The 16,640-nt window shown below is 45.1% G+C and overlaps 1 protein-coding gene across 1 annotated transcript; it reads right to left on the reverse strand.

Moving 5' to 3' along the window:
* Positions 1-9,686: 9,686 nt before the first annotated feature.
* MRPL15 (mitochondrial ribosomal protein L15) lies at positions 9,687-16,435 on the reverse strand. Its single transcript, NM_001243528.1, is given in 5 exon segments — positions 9,687-10,191; positions 11,179-11,302; positions 13,993-14,158; positions 15,124-15,278; positions 16,046-16,435. Coding segments are annotated over 5 exon segments (891 nt in total). The 5' UTR covers positions 16,154-16,435; the 3' UTR covers positions 9,687-9,853.
* Between the last annotated feature and the right edge of the window lie 205 nt (positions 16,436-16,640).

The following is a 16,640-nucleotide window of genomic DNA, read 5'->3' on the forward strand; positions in this document are numbered from 1 at the left end:
ATTTTAAAAGAGATTAAGGACAGGAATAGACATTTCTCCAAAGAAAACACGTAAGCGGCAAGAAAGCCCATGACGGTGATGGCCAGCATCTTTAAATAGTAGGGAAATGCAAATCAAAACGACCAGAGATATGAGGTCATACTGAGCAGAGAGGCTACAACAAAAAACACAGGCAATAACCATCTTGGCAGAGGATGTAGAAAAACTGGAGCCCTGGGCACGAGGCTGGTGGGACTGTAAGTGAGCATGGCCACTGCAGACAAGAGTTGGGCAGTTCCTCACAGAGAAAAACAGCTCTACGCATGATCCAGCAATTCCACTCCTAGGTACAGACCCAAGAAAAAGGAAAACAGATACTCCAACAAATCCTTGTATGTGAATGTTCATGCAGCCCTATTCACAATGGCCGAGGGGCAGAAACAGCCCAAAGACTCACCAACAGATGGATGACAAAGAGGGCATGGTTTACTCACAATGGCATATTACTCAGCCACGAAGAGGAAGGACATTCTGACACATGGATGACCTTGGAACATATTATGCTGAGCGAAAGAAGCCAGATACAAAAGATGACATACTGGGTGATTCCATTTACATGCCACATTCAGAACAGATAATTCCAGAGATAGAAAAGCACATTAGCGTTTGCCAGGGAACTGGAGAGGATGAACAATGGATGACTGCTTAGTGGGAACACATTCCTTCTGGAGAGATGAAAATGGAAATAAATGGAGGTGGTGGTCCCACAACATTTGGGATGCAGGAAGGTGTCTCTTACTTGGTGGGAGGAATTAACGATCCATAGCCAGGGTGAGGGTGCCCCCCTCAAGCCTGGTCCAACACTTGTTTTAGCTGAGGTTTCTTTCATTCATTCTACGACACCTATTATAATAGCTGAAATTGAACAAGATGGTCCAGCAAGTGCACTGGAAGCATCTGGAATTCTCCCTTGGCGGCGGGGGGAATGTGAAATGGCACAGCCATACTAGAAAAGAATGTGGTACATGATGTAGACAGATATCTGTGAGAAAAGAAAGCCTATGCCCACAAAGGCTTGTACACAAATGTTTGCAGCAGCTTTATCCATAGTAGACAAAACTATAAATGGGCAGATGCCCACCAATAGGCGATGAGTAAATAGATTGTTTAATGGAACACATGCTTTGCAATAAAAAAAAGGAATACACTATTTATACACACATTAGCATGGGTAGACCTGAAATTTAATTATAGTCACTTTACCAATAATCACTAAAAACTGGAAAATGACCTGAACCTAAAATAATGCACACGCCATGTACATCCACAAAATGACTGGCCTGGGTGGTGGATTGGCCCTTAACAAGGCTGAGCCTTTCGTGGGCACTGTGATAAGAGAGCCACACTCTTGTCACAAACTGTAGGAGTCTGTCTAGAGGAAATTCTGTGGGGACAGAAACTAGTCCACTGGTGGCCAAGTGCTGGGATTTGGGGGAGGAGACTAACTGCAAAGGACCAGAGGCAACTTCAGAGGTGGAGGCTGTGTGTTATGACTCAGCTGTAGACCCGAACACGTTTACTGAGTGTAACTACCAGGAACCTTGACCTTCTGGGAAAAGAGGACATCAGTGTTCACGGGAGACCCAGGCTTCAGCCAGGCCACGGAAGCACAGCCTCGGGAGGAGGACAGAGTTGTCCTTACAGGGGAGGGTTTGCCAGAAGGTCCACAGACGTGGTGCAGGCAGGTGGGGGAAGGCAGGCCCAGTCCCCAAAGCTGCGTGTTTTTCAAAGGAAACCTGAAGAGGCTGGCACAATTCACAGGAGCCCCTCACATGCTTCTCCCCATAGGAAATGAGCTCCTTTCCTGCAAAGGAACTTGACTTTGAATCTGGACTTGAAGGATTATCAAGGTCGTGGCTACTTCTGTGATTGATTCCGAGCAGCGCCAGTCCTCTGAAGAAAGCACAAGCTGAAGGCCGAGGCTTATCCTAACCCGATTACCAAAGGGCCCAGATCAGACTGCACTTAACCTTCCAGCCACTCTCTACTCTGAGGTGTCACCACCCGAAAACAGACTTCAGCTTCCCTGGATGTAAAATGGACACGTTCACCTCGTAGAGCTGTTGTGAGGGTTTCTGGCTCTGGATGAGGGATTTCTGTTCCCAGTGAGTTACCAGAATAATCTTCGCAGTCAGAAGAAATCAAGAAATATTAGGTTTTGCCCTTTTGGTTCGTTTGTTTGTTTTGCCTTTACTAGGGCCACTCCCTCGGCATATGGAGGTTCCCAGGCTAGGGCTCGAATCAGAGCCTACACCACAGCTCACAGCAATGCCAGATCCTTAACCCACTGAGCAAGGCCAGGGATCGAACCCGAAACCTCATGGTTCCTAGTTGGATTCGTTAACCACTGCATCACAACGGGAACTCCAGTTCTTATGTTTTATAAATAAATTTTAATGTTAACTATAATTTAATTTTAATGTTAACTATAATTCAATTTTAATGTTAGTGTCAGAATTACGATGTTGATTTTTTTTTTTTTTTGTCTTTGTCTTTGGTCTTTTTAGGGCCACACCCATGGCATATGGAAGTTGCCAGGCTAGGGGTCAAATCGGAACTGTAGCTGCCAGCCTACACCATAGCCACAGCAATGTGGGATCCGAGCCATGTCTGCAACCTACACCACAGCTCACAGCAATGCTAGATCCTTAACCCACTGAGTGAGGCCAGCGATCAAACCCAAGTCCTCATGGATAGTAGTCTGGTTTGTCAACCACTGAGCCACGACGGGAACTCCTGATTTTTTAATGATTACTTTCATTTATTTTTTCTTTTTATGTCACACCTTCGGCATATGTAAATTCCTGGGCTGGGGGCTGAGTTGGAGCTGCAGCTGCAGCTGCAGCAATGCTGGAAACTTAACCCATTGAAGGAGGCCAGGGATCAAACCTACATCCTCATGGAGACAGTGTTGGGTCCTTAACCCACTGAACCACAATGGGAACTCATTATTGAAAGCAGAATTTAAAGCTTTTCGGTTCATATTAGTGAGTTCTTGACTTGATGCTTCCATTTAAATCTTTCAAACAATAAATTTTAAAACGTGTTATTCATATATAGGAAATTTAAACTATGTTGATGCTTATAAACCTATCCTGTAAGATATACACAATAACCTTAATTGGTGAAATGAAAAAAAAAATCAAGTAAATCTATACAGAAAAATAAAAGACCAGAGCATTACATGGCCAAAAAGCATGTGATTAACAGGCTTTTTTCTTCCCTTTTTGTAATTTCCAGCTTTTTTTTTTTTCACTACATAGAATTTTTGTAATGAGATAATATTAACTATTTTAAAATGTTTCCCTGAAGTTTCCATACTTTCTTCAGATGGAGGATTCCTTTTATAAACTAAGGGAACCTAATAATTTTGCAAACAAATCAGTGACTTAGTCACTGAGATTCAACTTTATTCTCCTGGTTCTAGGTCAAATTCCTACAGCATCTTCAAAATGTTCTTTCTCAGCATTCCTATTGTGGCTCAGCGGAAACGAATCTGACTAGTATCCATGAGGACGCAGGTTCGATCCCTGGCCTTGCTCAGTGGGACAAGGATCCAGTGTTGCCGTGAGCTGTGGTGTAGCTCACAGACAAGACTCAGATCCTGCATTGCTGTGGCTGTGGTGTAGGCCAGCACCTGTAGTTCCAATTCGACCCCTAGCCTGGGAACCTCCATATGCCTTGGGTGCAGCCCTAAAATAAAACATAATGATAATAATAATATGTCCTTTCTCACCAGGTCCTGATTAAAATAATAAAGTTTAGGAGCTCTCTTGTGGCTCAGCAGGTTAAGGATGTGGTGTTGTCACTGCAGTGGCTCAGGTAACTGCGGTGCATGGATTCAATTCCTGACCTGGGAACTTCCACATCCGAGGTGCAGCCAAAAAAACAATCAAAAACCTGACTTCGTTCAGTCCGAGCATCACCGGATGCTTTTGGATCTACCAGCATCTGCCTTCTCCAGACAGTGGCATTGTGGCACAGAGAGGTCAGGTACCAGTCGTACCAGTCACACAGTGAGAAGCTCTCAAACAGGCCTCTGCCCACGTGACCTGGTGAGTCTCCAATCACAGGGGTGTTGCAGTTAACTTCAGTTGCAGTTAAACTCCGCCGGTGCCTGAATCAGCACCTGCAAATCAGAGCCCTGCCCGCCCTGCTGCCTGCAACAAAGCTTCCAGACTCAGCATTCTGGGATCCGTGCACACGGTTCTCTGATACACTGAGCTGGTTCCTCTGCTGGTGTCTCTGCTGTCACAGAGCTGCTCCATGTTCGAAAGGATAAAGTAACATTATACAAAGGAAAGTGAACCCCTGGAATCCACTGTCATCACGTCCAGGCATTAAAGATCTTTTCTAACGCATATCAACTCAAGCATCTCTGGTCTTGGACACACACAGGCCACATGCACTGAAAACAAGCTGAAGCCACAGACCAGGAAAGGGCCTGGGTCTAGTCCGAGGGCAGCTTTCTCTTGGGCCTTGGGGTGATGTGAAGTCCTGGTCCCTGGAAGTGCCCTTGGAGAGCTCAACCTGTGTTTCCCTGCTGCGCAGCCACCAAGCACTGCCTTTCGAGCAGAATGCATGGGGTTGGTGGAACGTGCCTGTTTGGCAAAGAACCATCTGCACTATCATGGTATTAAGCCCAGGATACAGCTGCTTGTGACTAAGACCCGCTGCCTGAGCGGACATGTCACCAGACAGCTGTTTCCTGTTTACCTCCTTCCCCGTATCTTCCTACCCTGATTTCCTTTCACCTGGAGCTCCCCCCTCCCCAGGACAGCCCAGCTCAGCCAATCTGCTCTTCGCCCATCTCCTTGCCACCCTCGGCTGCTGCTAGGGAGCCGAGTCCTTTACAGGGGATGGGGGGCCCTCATACAGCCTCAGGACTACTTTCTGGGACCAGGTGGGGCCCTTCCCCTACCTTTGCCTGACCGACCCCCCCCACCCTGCCCCCTCCGCCATTCCGCGGTCCCGTGGGGCCATCCCAGTCCCGCAAAGCACAACTGTGAGCTGAGGCACAGGACAGTCTCTGTGGGGCGGAAACTCCCCCAGAGCAATGCCCACATTGGCACAGGGTTCTCTCCTCCTCCAGGCGGACACAGAACAGGATGCGTTTAAATGTAAGGAAGTTCATTTCTATGCAAACAGTTTTCCTTAATCTAAGGCAACACCTCAGTCCTGTTAGAGCAGAAAGGGACTTCGAAGGTCACTTGACACAACTCTTGTCTCACACAAAGATTACATCACTGGTTTACAGTGAAGAAAGGTGAACTGACTTGTCTAATGGACCTGATTTCAATGGCCCAGAGTTTACCCTCATGGAAAGTATCTTTGAAATATTACATGTAATGAGTAAGTCATTGCCTTCACTTGCAGCCTTTTTCCCTCCATTTTAAAGAAATTTTTTATTGTTATTTTTGCTTTTTAGGGCCACACCCGAGGCATATGGAGGTTCCCAGGCTAGGGGTCCAATCAGAGCTGCAGCTGCCAGCCTACACCACAGCCACAGCAACACCAGATCCGAGCTGCATCTGCGACCTACACCACAGCTCACGGCAGCGCCAGATCCTCAACCCACTGAGCGAGGCCAGGGATCAAACCTGTGTCCTCATGGATGCTAGTCAGGTTCGTTTCCGCTGCACCACGATGTGAACTCCTCTCCCAAATTTTTAAAGTTTTATTGAAGTATAGTTGATCTACAGTGTTGTGATAATTTCTGTATACCTGCAGCTTTTTGATTTAAAAAAAAAAAAAAGACCGCAAATTGAACAGTGGTTTAGTTATCTCTGGGATATAAGTCAGGATGGGCAACAGTACGAGAATAAAGGCTTTAGTTTTTAAGACTTCCGTATTATGTAATTCCAAAACAAGCACAGACTACTGTTATAAAGATAGACTGGGACGACTTGTCCCCATGATTCTATTTTTTGTTTGTTTTTTAGGGCTGCATCCCCAGCATATGGAGGTTCCAGGCTAGGGGTCAAATCAGAGCCACAGCTGCCAGCCTACACCACAGCCACAGCAATGCACAACTTGCACACATCTGCAAACTACACCATAGCTCACAGCAACACCGGATTCCCGATCCACCGATAGAACCTGAGTCCTCATGGATCCTAGTTGGATTTGCTTCCACTGTGCCACAACAGGAACTCCCATCCCCATGATTTTAAAAAATGAAAATGTATTCTGCTCCTGACTTAGTGAGTCGCTATGATGGTCAATAAAAACACGATTTTTTTTTTTTTTTTTTGGCTTTTTAGGGCTGCACCCACGGCATACTGAGGTTCCCAGGTTAGGCGTAAAATTGGAGCTGTGGCCACTGGCTTTTGCCACAGCCAAAGCAACACAGGATCTGAGCCGCATCTGTAACCTACACCACAGATCATGGCAACACCAGATCCTTAACCCACTGATAGAGGCCAGGGATCCAACCTGCATCCTCATGGATATTAGTCAGATTCGTTTCCAATGAGCCACCAGGGTAACTCCATAAAAACACATTTTTTTGTACTCTGGTATTTTTTCTTTGTAACTTACCATCTCTCTTCTTCCATAAACAGTACTCAAATGTAACTTTTTAAATACCTAAGATAGGAAGACTGCAACAGTTTACGGCCAAAATGTTTAGAAAAGGCAGATACAGAAAAAGGAGATGGTTTCCAGAGGAGTTCTATTGTGGCACATCAGGTTAAGGATCCGGCAGTGGCTCTGGTCAATGTTATGGCAAGGGTTCAATTCCTGCTCGGGAACTTCCAACTTATTTTAAAAAAAAAAAGATGCTTTCCACCCAGAGTTTTATCATCTCTCCTTCATAAACACCGTGCTCACTGAGACTGATGCATCAGCCAACTTAGTTTTATAACTCACTGAACCCAGCATCCCAGAATGGTGCATGTAGAGTTAAGCACAGAAATACAGAATTCTGCGCTTTTTCGGATGTTTATCTGGTCTAAGTCAATTAGCCTCAGGGCTGAAGTTTGGGCAATCCCCCTGCTGGTGGTCCAGCATATTCACTCTGATCCACCCATCACATAGCATTTACACCAGCTGCGGAGGAAAGCCTTTAGCCCCTGTGCAGGAGGGCAGTACCCAACCCCTGGCCTAGGGAATAGACACTTAGGTTTCCTCCATCATAGGAAAAGCTGGCTCCTCCTGGACCCTTCTCAGATCAGGAAGCACATCTCACTCTGGGGATGGGAAAAGCTGGGACAGGCTTGGAGAATGCAAGGCAGCAGTCGGAATAAGAAAAAGAATCTCAGGAGTTCCCATCATGGCGCAGTGGTTAGTGAATCCGACTAGGAACCATGAGGTTGTGGGTTCCACCCCTGGCCTCGCTCAGTGGGTTAAGGATCCGGCGTTGCTGTGAACTGTAGTGTGGGTCAGAGACTCGGCTCAGATCCCGCTGCTGTGCCTCTGGCACAGGCTGGCGGCTACAGCTCCCATTCGACCCCTAGCCTGGGACCCTCCATATGCCGCGGGAGCGGCCCTAGAAATGGCAAAAAGACAAAAAAAAACAACCTCATTCAAGCCACTGTGACTTGGGGCCAAAACTAATACTAACAACCCCAGCTCTGTCACTTGGTGTCTGAAAAATAAAAGTGTGTTTTTTAAATTGTTGCCTATTGCCTATCCTCTGAAATTCATAGGCGACTATCATTGAACATGATGGCCCTGGGAGTGATACTTTTTTTTACTTTCAAAACTTTCGATTTTCTTTTTTTTTTTTTTTTTTTGTCTTTTTCCTATTTCTTTGGGCCACTCCCGTGGCATATGGAGGTTCCCAGGCTAGGGCTCTAATCAGAGCTGTAGCCACTAGCCTATGCCAGAGCCACAGCAACTCGGGATCCGAGCCGCATCTGCAACCTACACCACAGCTCACAACAACGCCGGATTGTTAACCCACTGGGCAAGGGCAAGGACCGAGCCCGCAACCTCAGGGTTCCTAGTCAGGTTCGTTAATCACTGCGCCACGACGGCAACTCCAAAACTTTCGATTTTTTTTTTTTTTTTTTTTTTGTCTTTTTGTCTTTTTTGTTGTTGTTGTTGTTGTTGTTGTTGCTATTTCTTGGGCCGCTCCCGCAGCATATGGAGGTTCCCAGGCTAGGGGTTGAATCGGAGCTGTAGCCACCGGCCTACGCCAGAGCCACAGCAACGCGGGATCCGAGCCGCGTCTGCAACCTACACCACAGCTCACAGCAACACCGGATCGTTAACCCACTGAGCAAGGGCAGGGACCGAACCCGCAACCTCATGGTTCCTAGTCGGATTCGTTAACCACTGCGCCACGACGGGAACTCCCAAAACTTTCGATTTTAAAGACTATTAATAATGACAAAGTGTTGCAGTGTACCATTTCTTATTTTGGTAAACACCTTGGTAAATAGGACATGAAAAAAAAATGGATGATATCCAATGATGCAGAATGACAGGGTATGTTCTGAATAAAAATATTAATGCTTAGTATAAAATTTTAATTAGAACTTGGAATTGCTTGTTCATCATAAATACAGAATGGATTCTAGATTTTTTTTTTTTAATTACATATTGGTTGGGATTAGGCTCGATGCATTCAGCAAAAACAAACAAGCAGTATCAGAAAAACCCAAAAACCTGAGGCTTAAATAGTAATGCTGAGATAAGGAATCTGAGGTATTCAGCCCAGGACTGGTGCAGCAGCTCCAATGCCTACAGGGTCTCAGACTTCAAGCTCCAGGCTTGACTGTCCCTCAGTGGGCCCTGGTAGTGATTCTTTTCAAGTTCTAGGTACTAAGAAATGGTTTAATAACAAGCTAAACTAAATAATCCTGGTTAAAAACCAAGTATCTCTTGGTCCATAAATTACATAATAAACTGGACCTTAGCTCAGCAATATTTGAAGTACAAAACAATGTTTAGCGTTTAAAATTTTATTTTAATAAACAAGGAGGAATCATTTTATTTCTACTACAGAAGAATTATCATCAATTATTTGACATTTAATTTCATCAAGATAAATTAAGCTTTTGTATGGCTCACATACAATAGACTTCTGCAAAGCCAAGGACCTTACTGACTGCTGAACCTTTTCTGTTAAATGAGTTTAATTTTCACATGATCAACTGCTTTTATGGCTTATGTAATAATTGAACATTTTTTCAAAATCATTTAAAATGACTGAAAGACGAATGTTTGCAAAGTCTAAGAAGTAACAGAAATTCTATCAGTTAGAATTAGAACATTGCCCCCTTCAAGAAAAAACATTAATGGCTTGATCATTTTTGCCTATTCCATCACAACTGAGAAACTGAATTCACGTGGGATTCTTCTTTCAACTCTGCTAGCAAATTCTGAACTACTGAGAAGCTACCGACCAGTCCTGGTCTTACATTCACGTCCCACATCGCCATCATCCCGAGGTGAAGGCCTGATGTCTGGACACTGGGTGGCAGAGCTTCCTCGTGGCTGCTGATTACAAGGCTCCCCAGCTGGACCCTGCGGCCTGCCCCGCAATCCCACCTGCCCATGCACCCTGAGCTGCATCAGGTATGACAAGATCCGGATGGGAAGATGGAAAACTCAGCCAGAAACATTCTAAGAGTTCCAACCTTCCTTGGGCAGAGTACCAGGAAGCTTATACCTTTGAGACAGAACGCACACAGATCCAGTTCCTGGAGTACCGTACATTTATTTTAATTTAGGTTAAAAAAAAAAAGAGAGAGAGGATTATACCAAACACACCAACCTCTGCAGAATTACAGTTAAGCACATGCCACGGGAAAGACGTGTGTTCCGGCCACTCCCCAGTGCTCTGACAATCTCTCTTGGAAGGAGCTCACGAGCTGTAGTACTTGAGGAGATTCTCATCTGTAGGTTTTAGGATTTTCTTATCTGCCATATTCACCACCCATCCGGGAGCAAGACCAAAGAAAATCTGCCTTGGATCCTTTCGAGTACTGAGCATTTTGAAGAGTTCGTCTTTAGTGATATCAGGCAAAACATAACCGTACTTCCTGGCGAGCTCAAGCCTTGCTTCAGGAAATCGGGCAGGATCCGCCAGGTACCCGCGGTTCTTTGCATCAGTGTAGTATGGCACCAGCGCCTCGGGGGGGAGCATGCGCTTCGGGATGGGTTGTCCCCGGAGAAAGAACGGAACAGGTTTGCACAGAATTTCTAAAAAAAATTTTAAATTAAAAAAGAGAGATGCATGCTGTATAGCACTGGGAACTATATCTAGTCACTTATGATGGAGCATGATAATGTGAGAAAAAAAGAATGTTTGTATGTATGTGTGATTGGGTCACCTTGCTGTACAGAGAAAACTGACAGAACACTGTAAACCAGCTATAACAGAAAAAAATAAAAATCTTTTAAAAAAAGAGAGAGATGCAAATATTGGCTATATACTTAACAGTTTTCTTTCTTTTTTTTTTTTTTTTTTTTTTTTTTGTCTTTTTGTCTTTTTGTTGTTGTTGTTGTTGTTGTTGTTGCTATTTCTTGGGCCGCTCCCGCGGCATATGGAGGTTCCCAGGCTAGGGGTCTAATCGGAGCTGTAGCCACCGGCCTACGCCAGAGCCACAGCAACGTGGAATCCGAGCCGCGTCTGCAAGCTACACCACAGCTCACGGCAACGCCGGATCGTTAACCCACTGAGCAAGGGCAGGGACCGAACCCGCAACCTCATGGTTCCTAGTCGGATTCGTTAACCACTGCGCCACGACGGGAACTCCAACAGTTTTCTTTTAATAATGATGTTCTTTTAATTATTAATTTTTAATATTTCTGAGAAGAACTTAATTCTAAAAATTTTTTTTTTATTAAATAGTCTTAAGTAAGCAAACAGAAACACTTGATTTTCAAACATCTGCTCTTAAAAGTCAAAGTTACTCCTGGGTTATCAACAACTGGTGAATTTCTAAGCATGAAGAATGTTATATTTAAACCCCATATTTGGTGGGTTTTTTTTTTTTTAACCCAACTCCTTTTTATGACATACTGGCTAACATGACTTCATGTTAGAAGACAGCCCCACCAGCCACACTGCTAACAGAAAATCCCACAGCAGAAAACCAAGGTGTCTGAACAGCAAGTCCAAGAGCCGTGAGAGCATTTAAACCCTCGTGTGGCTGTCAGCTCAGGACCCAGAGAGGACAAGCTTACCCAAGCTTCTCGGGTCGTAGAAGGCCGTCGTGACAACACCCCCATTCTTCTCGATTGCAGCGATGGCCAGCTCTGAAGCCATCTGTACTTCAATATTGACTTTCGCCTTAAAGGTGTCGGCACCCTGTCACCCATCAAAACAAGGTCTGTGAGCACCTGGCTTGGAGGGCAGGCTTCTTTTCTCCTCCAGGGCGCCCCCAATGTAACAGCTGTTCCTCCCTTAAATACCTCTGCTTCCAGGTCCTATCAAACACCAAATTCTTCCACACTGAGGCCAACGTGTTTTACCAATATTCACTCCCTGAGCAGGGGTGATTAATAGATTTTATGTATTCGGCAGACACCAACACAAGCACCCATTCCCACCACTTTATTAGACTGTTTAATCCTCAAACAACCCTCAACTGACAGAATCAATGCTACACCATCACAGACACTGAAGAACAGAGAGGTGAAGCAACTTGCCCGAGATCGCAAAGCCAAGGAGTCTGGTGCAGCACCTGCGTTCCTAACCGTAACATTATGCGTGTGCTATAGATACAAACTCACCTTCCTGATCCATAAGAAGGCGAGAGGCCAAGGGACAGACGGTGAAAGAAGGGGGCAAGCGGGCAAGGACTAGCACAAGACGAAACAGCTGAACTTGGGCAGCTCAGTCCCTCCAGGGAAAGAGGCAGAGAGGGTAACAATAAAAACCTACTGAACTTTTTAAAGTCCTGGCTTTGATCACTTTAGTTAGAACATACAATATTTTACTTTAATTTCAAAAGAGATTCTGACAAAAATAGAAAGGCAGTGGCACTACCGGTTTTTTGGTAGTGATAAAAAATTTTTTTGCTATTTTAGTGTGGCTGAAACAAGCTGGCTCCCAATTTCAAAATATTCCACCAATTCTAAGACACATTTTCTCACATTTTCCCATCTATGATACCGGCAGGCATTTTATAATCAATGCCTTGAACTCAATAAACTAAGGTCTTGTCATATTATTTTATTTATTATTTATTTATTTATTTTGCTTTTTAGGGCCACACCTGGGGCATATGGAGGTTCCCAGGCTAGGAGTCTAATCAGAGCTGTAGCTGCCGGCCTACGCCACAGCCACATCAGATCCAAGCCACACCTTCGACCTACACCACAGCTCGCAGCAACGGGAACTCCCTTGTTTTATTATTCTAGATTGCCAATGTCTGTTTTAGTGGGCTCTTTAACCAATTCCCTATCATAGGGCACTGGAGTTAGTTTCTATATTCTCAGCATCAGGAGTATTTTTAGGAATGTCTTATTCTGTTGTTTTGAGAACATATTTTCCAAAATTGGTAATTTTATGCTGAGAGATCAAAACAGTTTTATTATCCACTACTTACTGCAAACCTGAAATCCAAAAAAGGTCAACCAATTTACAGAGCTATAAATGATGTGTAATACTTATTCAACCACCACCCCAGTGTGGATTTCAGAATGAGTTTTGCTAGTTTAATAGACACTTGCCTGAAAGCTGATGGGGTGTGCAGTTTAATGTCTGGTGAGGTCATGGGTTTTTCCATGTTAACCTACACCTTAGACACCGAAGCAGAATACTGGGGCTTAATTGTGTACTTGGTATTCTCTCTTCAAATAATTTTTTTTTTTTTTTTTTTTTTGGCTGACCCAAGGCATATGGAGTTCCCTGGCCATGAACCAGATCCAAGCTGCAGATACTCCAGGCCATAGCCGCAGCAATGCCAGATCCTTTAACCCACTGTGCTGGGCAGGCAATCAAACCTGCATCCTGGCACTGCAGAGACACTGCTGATCCCATTGTGCCATAGCAGGAACTCCCAAATCATTTTATTTGGAAAGGTTTTATCCATAAGTTTACTCTTCTGAAGGAATCTGCTCTTTTCCTGTAAACACAGGCTTCCCTCTAGTGGGCACGAAGTTACTTACACACACTTCCTTATATTACGCTACCAACTCATTAACAATGTACAGGTTCACTTGCTTATAAAACTCCTGGCCATTTTCTATGAATAGAAAACTCTTCAGTACAATTAGAACTGGATTTGAGGGAGTTCCCATGGTGGCTTAGCAGGTTAAGAACCTGACTACTAGTATCCATGAGGATGTGGGTTTGATCCCGCCTCGCTCAGTAGGTTAAAAGATCCAGTGTTGCCATGAGCTGTGGCGTAGGTTACAGACGTTCTGGTGTTGCTGTGGCTATGGTATAGGCCGGGAGCTACAGCTCCAATTTGACCCCTAGCCTGGACACCTCCATATGCTGCAGATGCGGCCCTTCAAAAAAATAAAAAATAAAATAAAATAAAAAGAACGTTCCTTTCTTCCATAAATATTAAGTGATTATCATGGCCAATAGTTCTAATACTGAAAATACAGCACCTGCTCTCAAAGAACGGATATAGCTGTGAGGAAAGCAATGAAAAGTAAATGCATTACTCATTCATAAGTGGCAGGTGTTCATATGTTCAAAGAAAAGCCCCCTGGGCATAGTAAGGCTGCTGCTTATGGCTGCTTTATAAAGGATGTCAGAAAGATCTTCCTATTGGGATGACATCTGAATGGAGGTCAAAGGGAGGGAGAGAGCAAGGAGAACAGACACAGAGAAGAGCATTCCAGGACCAGGGAATGGCCTGCCACTGTCCCACCGGAGAGAGCCAGCAGCTTTCTAAAACCACAACTGAGCAGAGCACAAGCGCCACCACATAATGGTTATCACAACTCAAAAGGGATCAAAATAAAGGCAGCAGCATGTGGACTGAATGGAAATCAGAAATAGGCTTCTATGTAATTCCAAAAACTTGAATCCAGACTTACCTCCTCTACCAGCTGGACACCATAATCCCTCTTAGATGGCTGGATGGTCACACCCCTGCCATTGACAAGCTGGGTTAAGTCAATAGGTTGTGTAGGATCAACTCGACCCAAGTCAATAAGATACTGCAGTCTATTGAGACTCAAAGGCTGATACTGGTGTCGGAAGCTGCAGAACAAGAAAGTTGAAAACGCAGTCAGACTTATCTTCCTGTGAGATCCAAGGCTTTGTCCTATGTTTTCCTCCCTCAATTTAGATGGTTTAATGAAACTCCTGAGAATACTATAAACATGTAATACTCCTTGAATTTTGGCAACAAAACAAAACCATTAAGTACTTACTTTGTTTCCTTAAAAATTACTGGCCTAAGCATTTACTTCACTCACACAATTAAACAAATACTGAAAAATTTAACACACTATCTGAATTATTCACTAAAGGAATTCAGGGAGTTCCCGTCAGTTCAAAGGTAATAAACCTAACTAGTATCCATGAGGACACAGATTTGATCCCTGGCCTTGATCGGTGTGTCAAGGATCCAGCATTGCCATAAGCTGTGGTATAGGTCAAAGACAAGGCTAGGGGAGTTCCCGTCGTGGCTCAGTGGTTGACGAATCCGACTAGGAACCATGGGGTTTCGGGTTCGATCCCTGTCCTTGCTCAAGTGGGTTGAGGATCCGGCATTGCCATGAGCTGTGGTGTAGGTCACAGATGTGGCTCGGATCCCGAGTTGCTGTGGCTCTGGCTGGCAGCTACGGCTCCGATTTGACCCCTAGCCTGGGAACATCCACATGCTGTGGGAGCGGCCCTAGAAAGGACAAAAAAAAAAAAAAGAACTCAAAGTAATGGTAGTTATCATGTATTGGGTGATGATAGAGGACCAGATTTTTATATATATTGTTGTGCTAAACAACCTCAAGAGGAGGCTCTGTAAGTATCTCCATTTGGCAGGTCTGAGTGCAAAGTCTGGCTTTTTTTTCCCTACTAAATCAGGCTAAGTTTCATTACCAAAAGTGGGTCACAGCAACAGGAGCAAGTTTGCTTCAAGTGGATTTAAATTTCTACCAAGCTATTTTTAGGTGATTCTCAGTAAGAATTAGAGATTTTCAGGTTGAGAAGCAAAGCAAAGTTACCTATGTCCTTCATTAAAGCCATATTTTGGGATTCGAAGGTAGAATGGAGTCTGGCCTCCCTCAAAGCCCAATCGGGGCCGGGTTCCTCTCTGCCGTTCTCCCTTGTGGCCTCTGCCACATTTTCTGCCTCTTCTCCGACCTCTTGGTCGTCTTTCCTACAAGGAAAGAGGAATGTTTTATGATCCACACACGCATCTGTTTAAATCATACTTCACCTTTGTGCTGTATCTTTTGGTTATGCCCTTCATTCATCCAACCAGCTAGCAATAGCCAAATTTACAAGGTTCCAGACACCATCCTGGCTGCCCTGAAATCCAAATACTCAACACTAACAGCTTTGCCTCTGAAGACGTAGCTGATTCTTGCAACCAAGTTGTGTTTCAAAGGCAAAGTTCCAAGAATGAGATGAGAAAAAGGATTCTATGACAGGCGGGAATTGAAGAAAATTCTAGAATTAAATATCCACGACTAGCAAAATTTATGTAATATTCAAGTGCATTTATTTTGAAATTAATTGTAAATATGCCACTGTTACCCATATATAGTATTTTATTTAACTTAATTTCCTGTCACTTCACGAAATCAAGTTCTTAAAGTGACAGTACGTCCACTAACAGCTCAGAGATTTACAGAAGAAACATCGAACATAGTATCTTTCCTATAAAGATAAAGACACAATGGAAAAAACTTCATTAAAACCCGTCTTAACGAGACAGTCGTTTTTAACTCCTGCGATTTCGCTCCTCGATAGTAAAATAATTATGCTCTTAAACCCGAACCTTGCAGAGAACTGAAACCAAGTGGTCGGGTTTTCCCACGTCACTCAAGGAGACCTGGGGCCCGGCAGCCCCTCCCTCCTCCCAGAGCCTATGGACTCACAACCCTCAGGACCCCGCCACCGCGCCGACGTCCGCAGCCTTACCGGTTTCCTGGAGCCCGGGTTCGGCTTCAGGTTGGCCAGACTCACACGGGGAAGGGCTCGCAGCAGGTCCAGGGCCCGGGGCCCACCGCCCTGCACCGGGCCGCCCATAACCCGTGCCGGAAAAGCCGCAAGGGCGCCGATCCACGTGATCTGGGACGCTGCTTTACGGCCGCGGCACCGCCCCTGTCGTGCTGTCAGTCCGCTGCGCCGCTTGCCGCGGGGCACACCGGGAGCCGGCTCCGCGTTGGAGGCAGCACGTGTCTCCCCATGTCTACCTCGTAGCGGCGTGATCCGGCTTTGTTTTCAGTTGGTTGGGGCTGGGCTATTTCGAGAGGTCGTGCCCCGACCCCGGCTCTGAATGTGCAGCGTTCTCTTGCGCTGCACCAGGCAGGCACTGAAAACGCTGTGTGTAGGAGTCCCTGGCCTGTGCTGTCACAACGTCTGGTCCTTAGAAGCAGGGCTGTCTCTGAGCTCCAGGTGGAGTGCATAATAAGATCACCTGGACGCTGAAGCACTAGCTTGCGCTGGGCCAGTTGTATACACTATGGCCTGAAAAAAAGTTGTGCAATGTAAAGGTTGGGAGATAAGTTTTATT

This window comes from Sus scrofa, chromosome 4, assembly GCF_054392235.1.
Source record: "Sus scrofa isolate SSC_HxYL_T2T_F1_AM1 chromosome 4, Sscrofa_HxYL_maternal_Yorkshire_Landrace_v2.0, whole genome shotgun sequence".
Taxonomy (NCBI): Eukaryota; Metazoa; Chordata; class Mammalia; order Artiodactyla; family Suidae; genus Sus; species Sus scrofa.